The 15,101-nt window shown below is 36.7% G+C and overlaps 1 protein-coding gene across 2 annotated transcripts in view; it reads left to right on the plus strand.

Annotated features, from left to right (window-relative positions):
• The window catches only part of usp32 (ubiquitin specific peptidase 32), a 109,358-nt gene that overhangs the window by 56,924 nt on the left and 37,333 nt on the right, over positions 1 to 15,101 (plus strand). For both annotated transcript variants that reach the window (XM_078422063.1, XM_078422062.1), the window contains exons 6-11: positions 2,629 to 2,760; positions 5,222 to 5,329; positions 6,448 to 6,563; positions 9,466 to 9,528; positions 13,231 to 13,314; positions 14,854 to 14,915. In XM_078422063.1, coding sequence (XP_078278189.1) covers positions 2,629 to 2,760; positions 5,222 to 5,329; positions 6,448 to 6,563; positions 9,466 to 9,528; positions 13,231 to 13,314; positions 14,854 to 14,915 — 565 coding nt within the window. The remainder of the gene's footprint in view (positions 1 to 2,628; positions 2,761 to 5,221; positions 5,330 to 6,447; positions 6,564 to 9,465; positions 9,529 to 13,230; positions 13,315 to 14,853; positions 14,916 to 15,101) is intronic.

The following is a 15,101-nucleotide window of genomic DNA, read 5'->3' on the forward strand; positions in this document are numbered from 1 at the left end:
TTGTAATTATTCTGCTGCATTTCTGAAATGGAAGGGATTATTGGTATTCGGGGTGAATGTGAATAGACCAGGAAGTTAAAGGGCATAGTTCCTTGGAATAGTGAAAGGGTTAGGGACAAGATGACATGTTTAAGTGGTGGCAGAGGATGAACCATTGAATGCTAGAGCAGAAAATAAGGGGTTAACTATAGTTGCTCATTAGAATGCTGAGTAACAATTGCAACGTGTAAACGTTGCTTGCCTGGAAAATCAACGAGATAAAATGATTAGAAACACCAGCATAAATTATAGTTCAAAATTGTCCATTTTATACAATGCGTAGGTGTTTGTGTGACAAATAACTTTTTGGAGCTTTAATTTGGTATATAAATGCATTTCTTAAATTATGTTCAAGGTATTTCTAGCTATTAAATTTATTGTGAATATAAATATTGAGCTGGATGTGATAGGCAGATAGAATTTAAATACTGCCTGGGATTGTGAATCATTGATTTTTTTAATTTAATAGAATAAATAATTTGGAACAAATATTTTTCTGGATCCCCTGGAAAGAAATGCTGCAAATTATTTAAAGTCATGTCTAAGAAGCAGGAAAATTATGGTATTGTTACACTATTTTGAAACGGTTGACTTTTGTGGTAAATGTGTTTCTGAACCCATGAATTTGATAAACTGATATGTTAGTTTTTGTGTCTGAGGTGCAGTAATGTGCCCAGTGGTATCCAATGATGAGATTGAAATGGATTAACCCTGCCTTAAAGCCAGCTGGGTAATGAGATAATACACAGCTGCAGTCAACATGGCAACCAGATTCTGTTTCTCTGCAGTCCAGTTCTAATCTTAAAAATGTACAAAAATAAGGCAAATTCAAAATTATGAAGAAAGCAGGGGTGGGTGAATTAATTCACTACATTCTAATACAGAAATGGCATGCAGTGGATTTTTGAAGTTAAAAAAAATCTCTTCCCTCTCCATGTTTTTTTCCTTCAGTAACCACCTGCTGTTCTGTAGTTTATATTGGGGGAAAATGGCTGGATTAACTGTGACCACTGTTGTGAATGGGCAAAAGTTACTTTGGTTTTATTCAATGTAGCTGATTGAGTTCATAAGTTAAAATTCTAGGGAAAAATTGATTAAATAAAGAGATTTGAAAGGGCTTGCATTTTAATAGTTATTTTTAGTGGAGTTGAAGAGTATAATGAAGCTGCTTGATATGCTCCATAACTAGTTATAAAAATGACTCTGGTTATTTCTGCCCAATTTGCCCTTTTCCCCCACCCACACTTCTACTTGAGATCTCCGCCCGGGGAATTTCCAAGATGGCAGCAAATTGTGTGAAATGACACTCTGCCAAAGCTTAGTGGTACAGTAAGAACATTTGATAGGTAACATTTATTTTGTATAAAGACTCATTACTCATAAGACAAGAATAAAACCTTTTGCATGTTTCAATGAAAACTCCATTCATACTATCAACTGGCTGACTCAACTGCTTCGAGACAACCTTTTGCACAATGTAAAAGTTCAGTGCATGGGAAAACACAATGTCATGGTGATTTCCCTTTCACCCCCAAAATCGTATTTATTTACCATGTTTAAATGAACCAAGGAGCTTAACAGGAGCATTGTCAAACAAAATTGGACATTATCCCATGAGATGTAAGGGTAGATTACTTAGTTAAAGGAAGGAGTTTTAGTAAGGAACAAGTGGTAAAGGCAAAGTTTTTTTTCCTAGTCAAGTCAATGAAAACTGTATCTTGCGCGAAATGAAAATCAGAGGTGATCTTCAGACCACTTTCAAGAAATATGAAAAATCTGACTAGGTTGTCATACTTTATTTTCTCTTACTGTTTATCATGTCCTCTCTTCTATCGGCCATATATGACAGAGCGGAAAAAAACCAGGTTCCAGAATTCAACTGGCTGACACACTCATTCTAAGATCTATAGTAGTAAAGCCGCTGTATTGCTGCTGGCGTTCATATTCTTCGTATCAAACGAAGTGCTGGAAATAGTCTGCAGATCAGGTCGCATCTTTGAAAAGAGAAATGGAGTTAATATTTCAATCACATAGGAAAAATTGAACAGCGAAGAGGCAGGCTGGAGAGCACAGGATCAAGGCATTTTTAAATTATACTTCACCCTTCAGGTTAATATTCTGTAGTGATAAGAAACAATCTTTATTTTTATAAAAGTACATAAATCAAAAACGCCATAATATGATTCACATTGTAATTGATTATTGTAAGGCTTTATTATACAATTTTTTCTCACGTGAATTATTACTCCAATATACATAGTACAAAGGTAAAGTATAACACCCTTAAAGTTATTAACTAATTTCCTGGCAGTCATTCCATCACTTGGCAGTGATTGAATTTTTTTTGAATAAACAATAGTGCAGTTCATTATTTTTAATAAATTTGCTGCTGACAATTTTAGCATGTATTTGGTGTCTGTTTTGTAAGCAATGATTTTGTATCAGTGTTAAGATTTTCTGATTTGTATCTCATGTTTTAAAAAAATGGCTGCATTAGAGAGAAATCCAAATTAACATTTCAGGTCAATGACCTTTGATTTGAATATTGCTGTATCTATTAACTGCTAATGTATGTGCTTCTATTTACAGTGGAAGAATCTGATATAATTGATCTTGAGAAACGGTACTGGTTGCTGAAGGCTCAGTCAAGGACAGGACGTTTTGATTTAGAAACATTTGTTCCTTTAGTTTCACCACCCATCCATCCATCTTTAAGTGAAGGTAATAGAAGCTGAGAGAAAATATAAATTGGGCATGGATTACAATTAATGTGTCCAATGTGAATTGGTGCAATCGGTTTTATTGTCAATCAGATTCTATAATGTAACAAGCATTTGAGCTGATGGAATTAATTCAGGTAAGCAAATTATGAGTTCATTACCAGTACTCAAATATTTGATGAAGTGTCTTGGGAGAGATGGAATGAGGGAGTGAAATAGGGATAGAAAAGAATGGCTGGAGGTGGAGTGGAATAAATTGAGCAGCAGAGGGTGTTGAAGATGCTGCACCAAAGCCTTCCTTTTTGGTGTGCTGGAAGAAGATTCAAGGTAGATTTTCTAGTGGCATGTCAGCTCACAGGATCTGGGAAGATGCAATTTAATCCCCACTGTAAAGGATGGAGTTACTCCCCTGACTGCAGAAATGCTGAATTTTGAGAAAATTGAGCCCAAACCTCTCCTGCATTGGTGCAGCACCCCACCCCCTCTTCCCCCTCCCCCTCCCCCTGAGCTGCAGAGAGAAGTTGAGTAGGCTGGGACTCTATTCCTTGGAGTGCAGGAAGGTGAGGGGTGATCTTATTGAGGTGTATAAAATCATGAGAGGAATAGATTGGGTAGATGTACAAAATCTCTTGCCCAGAGTAGGTGAATTGAGGACCAGAGGACATAGGTTTAAGTTGAAGGAGAAAAGATTTAATAGGAATCTGTGGGGTAACTTTTTCACACAAAGGATGGTGGGTGTATGGAACAAGCTGCCAGAGGAGGTAGTTGAGGCAGGGACTAAACTATACCAACATTTAAGAAACAGACAGGTACAAGGAAATGACAGGTTTGGAGGGATGTGGACCGAACACGGGCAGCTGGGACTCGGGTAGATGGGACATGTTGGCCAGTGTGGGCAAGTTGGGCCGAAGGGCCTATTTCCATACTTTTTCACTCTATGACTTGCATGATTTCAGCCTCAAGGGTTTTGCAGCAAATTAAGTTTATTTTTAAAGTCTAGCAAGGTCTCAAAGCACAGCAGAATAAAACATGTGTTAGTATACTGTAGTGATGTTTGTTAGTTGAGAGTTAAATATTAAAATGAGTACAGGTCAAATTTTTTTTGTCATCTCTAAGGAGTGCCATGGAGTCTTTTGAAAGAGCAAAACATTTGGTTTGGAGCTCGAACATAGATACCAGTGAAAGTGCAATGATCGGTCAGTGGGAATGGGGCATAAGGTCAATTGATTCCTGGTCAGACGAACGTTGTGCCAAGATTTCTGCTCATAAATAAACTAATAGCCCACAATTTCAGTTTTTGAAGAGTTTGTTTGGAGAATCGCATAATCCCTGCCCATATGTCCTCTGACATTCCTCAACATCAGTCTGAAATTTCCTCCAGGCTTGGTTTCTGATTTTGCTGCTCCTCAGAATTGTAGTGGGATGTGTTTTATGTTAGAAAATAACATGATAGATGATAATAATATTTTGTGTTATGAAAGCCTAAGGTTATGTTATCTACAGGAGCTTCGTATTATTGAAAATATATTATGTTTGGCCACAAACATCACTTTATACTTGCATTGATTCCGAGTAAAAGACTTGGATCTTTGTTTTGAAAGAGATGGTGGGAATGTCAGAATTGTTGTTCATCACCTAAATTGCATTGTCCCTCCTTTGTCATCAAATAGATTAGGCACAAAACCCTACTCTTTAGGCAGAGTAATTTACTCACTCTGATTTTGCCCACTTCATATCAAAAATCATTGTACAAAGGCGAAAGTGGATTAGATTAAACTGTGGAGATGATGCAAGACCAGAAAAATAAACCTTTATTTCGTTTGATACAGCGGCTTTCTGGTTATGAATGACATGACCTACAGAAATCCAACTTTTATGTAAATTCTCCCAAGCGTTTTAAAGCTTTTTTTAAAGAAAGTTGCAATAATAATAATGTTTTTGTGTTTATTAATGACTGAGTGCAGTAGGTATTTCATTAGTTTAATTATGGATAGTGTTAGGTTGAATATTCTGAACTGAATTTAAAAAAAGCATTTGGGCAAGTGCATGGATAGGATAGGTTTAAAGGGATATGGGCCAAAAGCAGGCAGGTGGGACTTGTGTAGTTGGGGCATGTTGGTCGGCGTGGGCCAGATGGGCCGAAGGGCCTGTTTCCACGATTAAAGAATTATACCAGGTGTATATAGAGTGATAATAGAAAATAAATGTTATTGTTTCGTGGAAAAATCGGCTTGGAGACAATTCTCACGAACTGAACCCTTGCGTAACTCAGCAATTGTCTGTACTTGATTTAGTGGTGTAAACAACGCAAGTTGTATGCATGAAGGACCATGGATGGTCAAATGATATAATGCATGTTAATTATAGCTTGCCTGTACAGAATAAAATGAGACTATGAACTATGAAAGATATTATTGCAGCAAAAATACATTTGTGATGTACAATATCAATTTATATTGCAGGTTTATTCAGTGCTTTTGATGAAAATCGTGACAATCACATAGACTTCAAAGAAATTTCTTGTGGGCTTTCTGCTTGCTGTAGAGGACCTCTTGCTGAACGGCAGAAATGTAAGTTTTCGTAGGTTAAACTGTTCTATAATAGCTTGAAGAAAATTATTCTGCCTGTTAAATGCCTGATAATTTTGGAAATACACAATGCTGTTTTGTTCAGTATTAGGCCGAATGTCATTTTTATCAAAACATACTATATTTGCACCTTCATAATTACATGATTTAAGAATGAGGGTATCACAAAACGCTGGAGTAACTCAGCAGGTCAGGCAGCATCTCTGGAGAGAAGGAATGTGTGTCGTTTCAGGTTGTGACTTTTCTTCAGTCTGATGAAACTCACTACACTTCCTCAGACTCGCATCAGTCTGAAGAAGGGTCTCGACCCGAAACGTCACACATTCCTTCTCTCCAGAGATGCTGCCTGACCTGAGTTACTCCAGCATTTTGTGATACCTTTGATTTGTACCAGCATCTGCAGTTATTTTCCAACATGATTTAAGAATGAGATTTAAATAAGCACAGTTACTCGAATCCAATAAGAAAAGGATGCAGTGGCAATCGCTGCAGAATTAAGAAGGCTATTTGCTATGTTTTGCAGAAATTGAAAGCACAATGCAATTCCCAACAGGAGGTTTGTCAACAATGTCCAAAAACTAGATTTTGACCAGGTTCCAAAATGGATTTCCAATTTGCTCCATCATCCCTGCTTGGAATGGCTTTGAAAGTTGTGGCATTCACAAAGTAGAGTGATGGGGAGAGATGTTAAGCTTTTTGGATGAGAATTAATGTTAAATGTGATTTATTGCATAATACATAATATATTGTATAGCAATATTTTAGTCGATTGTAGATTGCCATATAAGCATAAAATCCAAACAACGATTCAATTTGCAAGCTGAAATGTTTTCATTTGAACTCTATGAAGACAATGTGGCATTTTTCTGTAAAATAAAAACAGTAAACAATAGCAATCATAGAACAATATCTGCAAAGACAAAAGACATTGTTGATGCTGGAAACAGCATTTCCTCTGTGTGCTAGTTAGTCTAATTATTTTCATTATTCAATGTTTTGTTTAAAACTGATTTTTGTTAACATAAATCTTAACATAATAACTTTCAGTTTTTTTGTACGATTTTTATTAAAATAAGGTGAATTGTGCTTTGTTTTATTAGTTTGTTTCAAGGTATTTGACACTGACCGAGATGGAGTTTTGTCTCGCACTGAATTAGAAGCAATGATCGTGGCACTTTTGGAAGTCTGGAAAGATAACCGCACTGACAGTATTCCTGTAAGTAATCGTATTGATTTGCACTGTTTCATATTCTTTAATTAAAAGTGTAAACCATGAATTACTTTAATACTGTTACACTTTTACTAAATTCATTGTTTTATTTAAACAAAAAATCCATTTATATTCAATCATTCCTAAATAAAACACATCTTCTAGTCTTTTGGTTTGCCTTTAAATGATAGGCTATATTCTTTCTCTGCTACTTGTATGCCAAGCCCTGATGCCCTTCTTCATGTTGCATTGGTGACTTATTACTGTGGGTCTCCGGTCTGAACACTAATAAGTATATAAACCTCTGCGCTATAAAAAAGACACACACTCGCTGTTCTGGAAACCTGGTATGAATCCATCACTGCAGGGCAGTTTCCCCAAAGCTCCAGGGACTTGGGTTCAACCCTGACCTTAGATGCTATCATATCATATCATATCATATCATATACATACAGCCGGAAACAGGCCTTTTCGGCCCTCCAAGTCCGTGCCGCCCAGTGATCCCCGTACATTAACACTATCCTACACCCACTAGGGACATTTTTTTTTTTTTTTAACATTTACCCAGCCAATTAACCTACATACCTGTACGTCTTTGGAGTGTGGGAGGAAACCGAAGATCTCGGAGTAAACCCACGCAGGTCACGGGGAGAACGTACAAACTCCTTACAGTGCAGCACCCGTAGTCAGGATCGAACCTGAGTCTCCGGCGCTGCATTCGCTGTAAAGCAGCAACTCTACCGTTGCGCCACCGTGCCGCTTTGTGCTGTTCGTACATTCCCCCTGTGACCATGTCGGTTGCTGCTACATTCTTTGATTTTCGTCCACATGCTAAAGATGTACCAGTAGATTAATTGGCTTAACAACATAGGAGAGAATATTGTCTGAAATAAATAGGAGGGAAGTAAGGAGAGAGAAAATTGATCTGATGGGATCACTTCAGAGCCAGCTTAGACCACATGGCTGCTTCCAGTGTTATAAGATAACAATCGACCATGGCCCAGTGTGGAGAGATTGCCTTCAGGGTAGCTGGAGTGAGCAGTGTGGCTCAAAGCTGCGTGATGGCTGGCGCAGAGTCCATTACTGGAAAATCTCATCACCTGTGGCGACAGATAGCTCAGATCCTAGAGTCTCTCGACATGATTGAAGTTGCTGGCTTCCCTATCAGCAATCTGCAAAAGTATAATCTCCTACACTACAATAGAGGCTACTTTTCATTTGTCTTTGTACAATAGAGGCTACTTTTCAGTTGTCTTAATTTGAAATGGAACTCAAATTTTAAGGTAGGCAATAATAATAGACAGGTGTTACTGGAGACTTAAATCATTAGCAACATTTGTCTCTCAGCTAATAGAAGCTAAGATGGGATGAAGACAACAGAAATACTTTGTCACAGTAACAATCGGTAGACTTGCTTCCCTTGCTATTGTTAGAACGCCAAAAATGGGACCTGCACACCATTTAAATATATGGGTAAAAATGCCCCTCAATTCACTGGGGAAATCAAACAGAATTTATATAATTGTAGGAATTTTCCTTTTCAGAAAGGTCCCAAACATTGTTGCTTTCTGCAACAATGAAGAAGGGTCTCGACCCGAAACGTCACCCATTCCCCGAGATGCTGCCTGACCTGCTGAGTTACTCCAACATTTTGTGAATAAATACCTTCGATTTGTACCAGCGTCTGCAGTTATTTTCTTATAATAATAATAGAATGATTTTAGTCAACTATTTCACTTCCCATTCGAAAGCAACAATGTTTGGGACCTTTCTGAAAAAGAAAATTCCTACAATTATATAAATTCTGTTTGATTTCACCAGTGAATTGAGGGGCATTTTTACCCATATATTTAAATGGTGTGCAGGTCCCATTTTTGGCGTTCTAACAATAGCAAGTCTACCGATTGTTACTGTGACAAAGTATTTCTGTTGTCTTCATCCCATCTTAGCTTCTATTAGCTGAGAGACAAATGTTGCTAATGATTTAAGTCTCCAGTAACACTTGTCTTGTTTACTGAATACAAATCAAACAAATTGCACTCTCCCAATTAAAACCAAAAGGAAGTAGTTATTCAAAATTCTTCATCCTGTCTGATGGAAAAGAACTGTATCTTTAGCTGCTACTTTCTTTAATATTAACAAACCACTTCTTTGAAGTATTATGTCATGAAGTGGGCACAAACATATGGATTGCAAGAATAATAGACCACTCTGTAGAATAATAATCGGCTGATATCACTGCCGCCTCAACCCTGCATTTCTGTCCATCTGTGGTAACCTTTCATCCCCTGTCTGCCTCACTTTCAAAATATTCTATATAAACTCCACATCCTCTGCCCTTTGAGGTAGAGTGTTCTAAACATTTGCAACTCTTTGAGAGAAATTATTTGCCAAACCAGTGTCTTCAGTGGATAACTCGTTATTTTTAAAGAAACTGACCCCCATGTTCTCTTTACGCCCACTAGTGGAAAGTCTCTCTATATGCATCCTATTAAGAACATCCAGGATTTTGTATGAAGAAGGGTACTGAACCAAAATTTCCCTGACCCATTTTCTCCAGAGATGCTGCCTGAGTTACTCCAATATTATGTGTCTATCTTCACAATTTTGTATGATTCGGTGGAGTTGCCACTCATTTTTCTGAATGTCAGAGGTACAAGCGCCTGGCTTGTCCAATCTTTCTTCATGAGACAACCGTCCTATTCTAAGCATCAGTCCAATAAACCATCTCCAAACTGCTTCCAACTCATCAATATCTTTCCTTAAATAAGGAGATCAAATGGTGCACAGCAATCCAGGTGTGCTTTCACCCATACACTATTTAACTGTAGCACAACATCCCTACTTTTGTGTTTCCACCTTTGACACATGTTAAAACTCTATTTCTAACTTTTTTCATTTTCTTCAGGAACTTCACATGGGAACAGCTGACATTGTAAATCATATCTTAAAGAAACACGATACCACCAAGGTCAGTCTTTCTAGAAAACTGGTTTTGTTTTGCATTGATAATATTGCAAATGATTTTGGCAATTGAGCTCGGATACAAATAAACGTGATCTTTTAGATTTTGTCCTAGTGTGTTTTTACCAATGGCTGTCAATGAATAACAATGTCCAATGTGTGTTGGAGCTGTCAGTCAAAGTGCCTCAATACCGAATATTCTTTATAATGATATTCCAATTAAAAAGTGTATATATATTAGCATCAACAAGCTACTAATGAAATACAGTTATATGAAACATTATTTGATACTGAAACATAGATGTTACATGCACAACTGTAATTTGTTGAGATAAAAAATATTGCCCAAATTCAAGGCTGATGTTCCTATGGAACAATTTAGTACAAGTTTCCCCAATTAGTGAACATTCATCTTACTCTTATTTGTAGCAAAGATTTGTTTTAATTAATTTTATCTGTTACTTAATGAAGGATTTATTTGCTACCCTGAAGATCGGGCTCACATATGGCTACTGCCTTTCTAGCACTAGTCCATGAAAACAAATAACATGTGAATTAATCAAGTTATTTAAAATGGGGGTAGAGGGGGAAGGGGGAGTCCTCTTCTGAGCAGTTGTTCTTCCGTTTGGCAATGGCCATCAGGTGCACGACTGCTACATCTCAGCTTGCCAATATAGCCACAATTTTTTTGCACCTCCTATTAAGGAGTATGTTGAATACATCCATAGGAACAAAGCGAGTTATTTTTATGACTGGTGCTATTATGATTCTTGGATCAAAGAAAGCTTTGATCTATATCTCTCCAAAAAAAGACCAGCAGATCATAATGTGGTCTCATGACAAATGTGAAAGGGCTCAGTTGCCGCTTTCATGTTGTGATTTAGATTCACAGCCAGTGAGAGATTTAATAAGCTTTGGATGTCAATCCGGGTATATGAAACCTGCTCAATAACAATTTTCTTCATAATGCTTAAAACTGATCTCTGTGTTCTTGGGTGAATAAGCCATATAAGACATTATTAAAAGCCACACGTTGGTGTGAATCATTCAATTGAAATAGCATTATTTTTTGCGTTCAGATTTGTGTTTAAATTTCTTTTGCACAGTACATTTCTCTTAATTATTTGCATGCAGAAATTGTATTATGAAAGGTTCATTTTGTGAAATATTTCAATGTTCAGCAAGGCAAATTATTTATTTTATGTCTCTGAATGGAACTAAGATAGTTTTAAAAAGAAATTGTGGAATAGATTTTACTTTACGAAATTCTTCCGTGACCTGTATATGAAGGAAAATTTAACGAGAGTGCTTTTAAAAAAGCTGAAATAATTTTAATCTATTGGAGGTCTTGAAGTGTATTAACAGAATAAATGTGATGTATTATTTCAATGACCAGGGTGCAGAGCAATATGGAAGAAAACAATTTAAAAGTATTGGCAGAATAAAAGATTTGTAATAAAAAGATCAATTTGGAACTGGCATTGCCGGCAACAGTCAGGTCCTGAAATAATGTTTTAAAAATTAGTATGTAGTTTACTGCAGTTTAGTATTACCTGAAAATGGGTATCTTGTGGAGAAAAGTACCACTGCCCACTTGTTTGGGTTTTGGGCTGTAATATTTGATCATATTAAGTAAATATTTCCAGTTTTCAACAGTGTGAGCTCAACTTTCTTTTTACTGGCTTCTATTTTTCCTTTTCCATGTATTGTTAAGATATTCTCGTGTTATTTAGTTGGCTGTGGCACAGTTGGAAATGGGGCATTATTACAAAATATGAACGCTCATTCCATTCAATGGTGTCTACTTTCATAATGCAAGAAGCGAGATTAAGTAGCAGATAAACAAAAGTACAATGCTCTGACACTAAAAGATGGGTGGTAACCAAAACGTGATTATTACCAAGGTAAATTTAAGTAACATTCCCATTGATACTATGTAAGGTTGCCAAATGGACCAAATATTGCATTGCTGTCTCCATATAACTGCAGCAAACTATTCAATTGTTGGTTAGATGTAATAGGAACTATATGAAAGCATCCCCCAGTCCAAAATGTGCTTTCTTTCTAGATTGTGTAGATAATGCAAAATGAAGGATAAATATTGATGGCCTACCTATGTTTATTTGTCCCCAAAGTAAAGTCCTCTTCCACAATCCATGAACGTATTGTTTCAATTTAGTTTATTGTCACATGTACAGAGGTACAGTGAAAAGCTTTCGTTCAGTGCTACCCAGAGTTTTGTGCACTCTTTCAGGAAAAGCGTTTTAATTATGCTTGTTTTAAATCAATTGGCACTGTTGGTACAACTAACGAAGGATGTAATCTTTAAATGGAAAGGGATGCAATGCAAGGAATAAAATTTTGATGAGGTTTTAAATCTTGCCCTCTAAACCTTCCATATAATTTTAATCTGCTTTACATTTAATTTAAAAGCGGAGCGGATCAAAGACACCAATTTTTCTGCTTTCCTAAAATGGAAGTGATAATCCTGGGGTAGTCAATGCTGCACTCTTGAGTGCATATGCACAGAGCTTTGTTCTCAGTAGGAAAAATCCATTTCGATCTACAAACAAGTTATGGAAAAATTCACTGTCAGGCAACATCAGTGTAAGAAGAAATAAATAAGTCAATGACATACTTTCAAAATCATTAACAGGAGCTGCTATCGTTTACTCCAAGGCACTTCACTTACTCCAAGAGCATGTCACATAAAATATTAATGAATGCCATATTAGGAGACCATGACAGCTGATGAACAGTTTGATTATTAAGATAGGATTTAAGTGGTATTTTAGAGGAAAGAAAAGCTTCCTTTTTAGTTTTAGGGAGAGAACTCCAAAGCATAGATAATTTGCAGCTGGTTGAAATTCCTCCATTGATGGAGCATTAAATTCAGGAATTTCTAAGATCAGAAATGAAGGAACTCGGGCATTTTTAGGATTATAACGATGGAGGATATTGCAGAGAAACAGAAGGCTAAATCATGGGGGAATTTGGAAACACATGGCGATTTTAAAATTGAGCCTTAAGCGAGCAAGAAATCAATTTATGTAGGAAAGGAAACTGCAGATGCTGGTTTAAATCGAAGGTAGATGCAAAATCCTGGAGTAACTCAGTGGGTCAGGCAGCATCCCTGGAGAGAAGGAATGGGTTTCGGATCGAAACTCTTCTTCAGGTCACCAAGCATGAAGTGATGTGTGTCCAGGACTTGGTACAGAGAATTTAGAGTGACCGCAAGTTTGAAGAGTAAAGAGAGTCAACTAGGAATGCACTGCAATAGTTAAATCGAGATTAATAAAGGCAGAGATGAGGGTCTCGACAGCAGATGAGCTGAAAGAAGGGCAAAAATCAGGTGATGATCTTTGAGAAGGATGCACATGAAAATATAACAAATTATAAAAAGTGACATTCCCATAGCATTGTGACAAAATTCTTCCTAATTTTGGTTTCTTTTTTTCCCCCTTCAGTGACACAAGAATTGACGTTTTATTATAATTAGCATGTATAAAAATCCAAAGTTGTCAAAATACATATCTTTTAAAAGCTAAAATGGGCTTATTACAAAAGTAAAATCTTAATATAGTCCATCGGTTTGCTTTCTTTAGTTATTAACATTTGATAAAGCTAAGAATCAAACTGGGAATTTGCATTTTGTCTACCCTTGCATTTCTAGCTCCTAATATATTCTGTGAATTACTTTTTTTAACAGAAGGGACACTTAACACTAGAAGATTATCAGATATGGGGTGTAAAAAGTGCTTTGGCCAGTGAGTTTCTTAATCTCCTATTTCAGGTTAGTGTTACTGTTCTCTACTTTGTAATAATTAATTCATTGTTTATCTTTCAGATGTGTTTGAATAATTTCTTCCTATTTCTGTTTGATGGTCATTGCATTGATCACGGTAGTACTGAATCAAACAGTTAAGATCAATTCTACATCTGTATGAACTTTCTGTGCAAAGTAATTATACCAGTATGTCTTTCAGGATTTTGTTTCAGATCATTGAAATTACCAGGTTTGATCCTTGGTTATTCTTACTAAATTTGGCGATAATTGAAACTCCTTTTAAAAATGACTTTCAATGTTTGGAATCAAAAAAATTGTAGATTTTTTAAACTAATATCCTTGTACTGACAGGTTAAACTCCAGAAACTACAAAGCCTGATATTCCATGTTTAGTGAATGTTTCGTACTTGCATTTTCAATTTTTTGAGCATGAGCATTAAAATGTAACCAAAAATCTAACACTTACAAAAGACAGATAGCATAACTTTTGCTCATGTTGCACAAAGTTCAGAATCATTACTTAAAGTATTCCAACAAAATTATTAATTCGGTGTATCTACTGTGGCATGTGTATGGATGCTTCTCTGTGGATTGTCACCTTGTCGTGGTGGAGAGGCTTGTGTGGTCCTGAGATCCTGAGAGCGATGCCGTCTGGAGCTATGCTCCTGGTAGGTAAGGTCCATGACAAAGAGCAATCCAACCAAGACCTCAAAGGTGGAACAGGCGGAGGATGATGGCTGACTAGTGGAGCGTCACAACAGCTGGGAAGGTGGATGAAGGCTGCAGCAGGAAAGGGTCCCCGGACGTCTTGGACTCCATGCCACTGGATCCTGACCCAGATCTGTCAAGGACCGCATGGTGGCTGTCTGTGCGCCAGTCTCCCCATGTTAAACAAAGTCACGTACAGGCATCCTCTGAGAGGACAGTCATACTCACTTCGAGTGACCGCCGATGATGGTGTATGGATGGTGTAAGTTAGAGTTGAATGGATAATTTCCCCATGGGTATGGCTCTAAGAAATTGTATGATTTTTTTTCCATATGGATTTTTACAAAAGCAGAACCAAAACTATAAATGCATTCAAAATCAATTAAGTAATAGACAATAGACAATAAATTGCAGAGAAACAAAATTGCAATATAAACTAATGTTAATTAATGTAGAATTCCGCACCTTCTACCACATTCTTCTAATTCTCTTTGGCACTCTTGTATCCTATCACATCTTCATATAATTTGGGGACTAAAACTGTTCCCCAGTTTTAGCATAATCAATGCAATAATTAATGAGAATGTTGCCTCTTTGAACCAGTTTTCTATGTTTTAGACAAGTATAAGCAAGTATTTCACTAGTCACTTGCACGATGTTTACTTGTTTTGTTGCTGTCATTGAAAATGTACTCCAAAACCCTAAAGTTCCTCTAAACTTGTCGGTATCCTAATGTTGTTTAGTGTGTAGAGTGGTCTGAGCTGAAGAGAACTTATTTGTCTCAACAAAACTGCTGCTACTTCTGTTAATTGTGTTCTTTTCTCCTTCCATCTGTAGATATGTCATATAGTTCTTGGTCTAAGACCAGCTACACCAGAAGAGGAAGGACAAATTATCAGGTGCATAACTTTCTCAGCAACAACTGCTTGTTTTTTAAACTTAATAACATTGGAACTTACCTCAGTATTAGTATTTTACCTCAGTATTTTAGGAAGTTATTCACTGGAAATAAGTTATTCTATATAGAGCATGTGAAAGAGTGTATGGAACATCTTGATGAAATACGCCCCATTTGCCCGTACAAC

Source organism: Rhinoraja longicauda, chromosome 26 (genome assembly GCF_053455715.1).
Source record: "Rhinoraja longicauda isolate Sanriku21f chromosome 26, sRhiLon1.1, whole genome shotgun sequence".
NCBI lineage: Eukaryota > Metazoa > Chordata > Chondrichthyes > Rajiformes > Arhynchobatidae > Rhinoraja > Rhinoraja longicauda.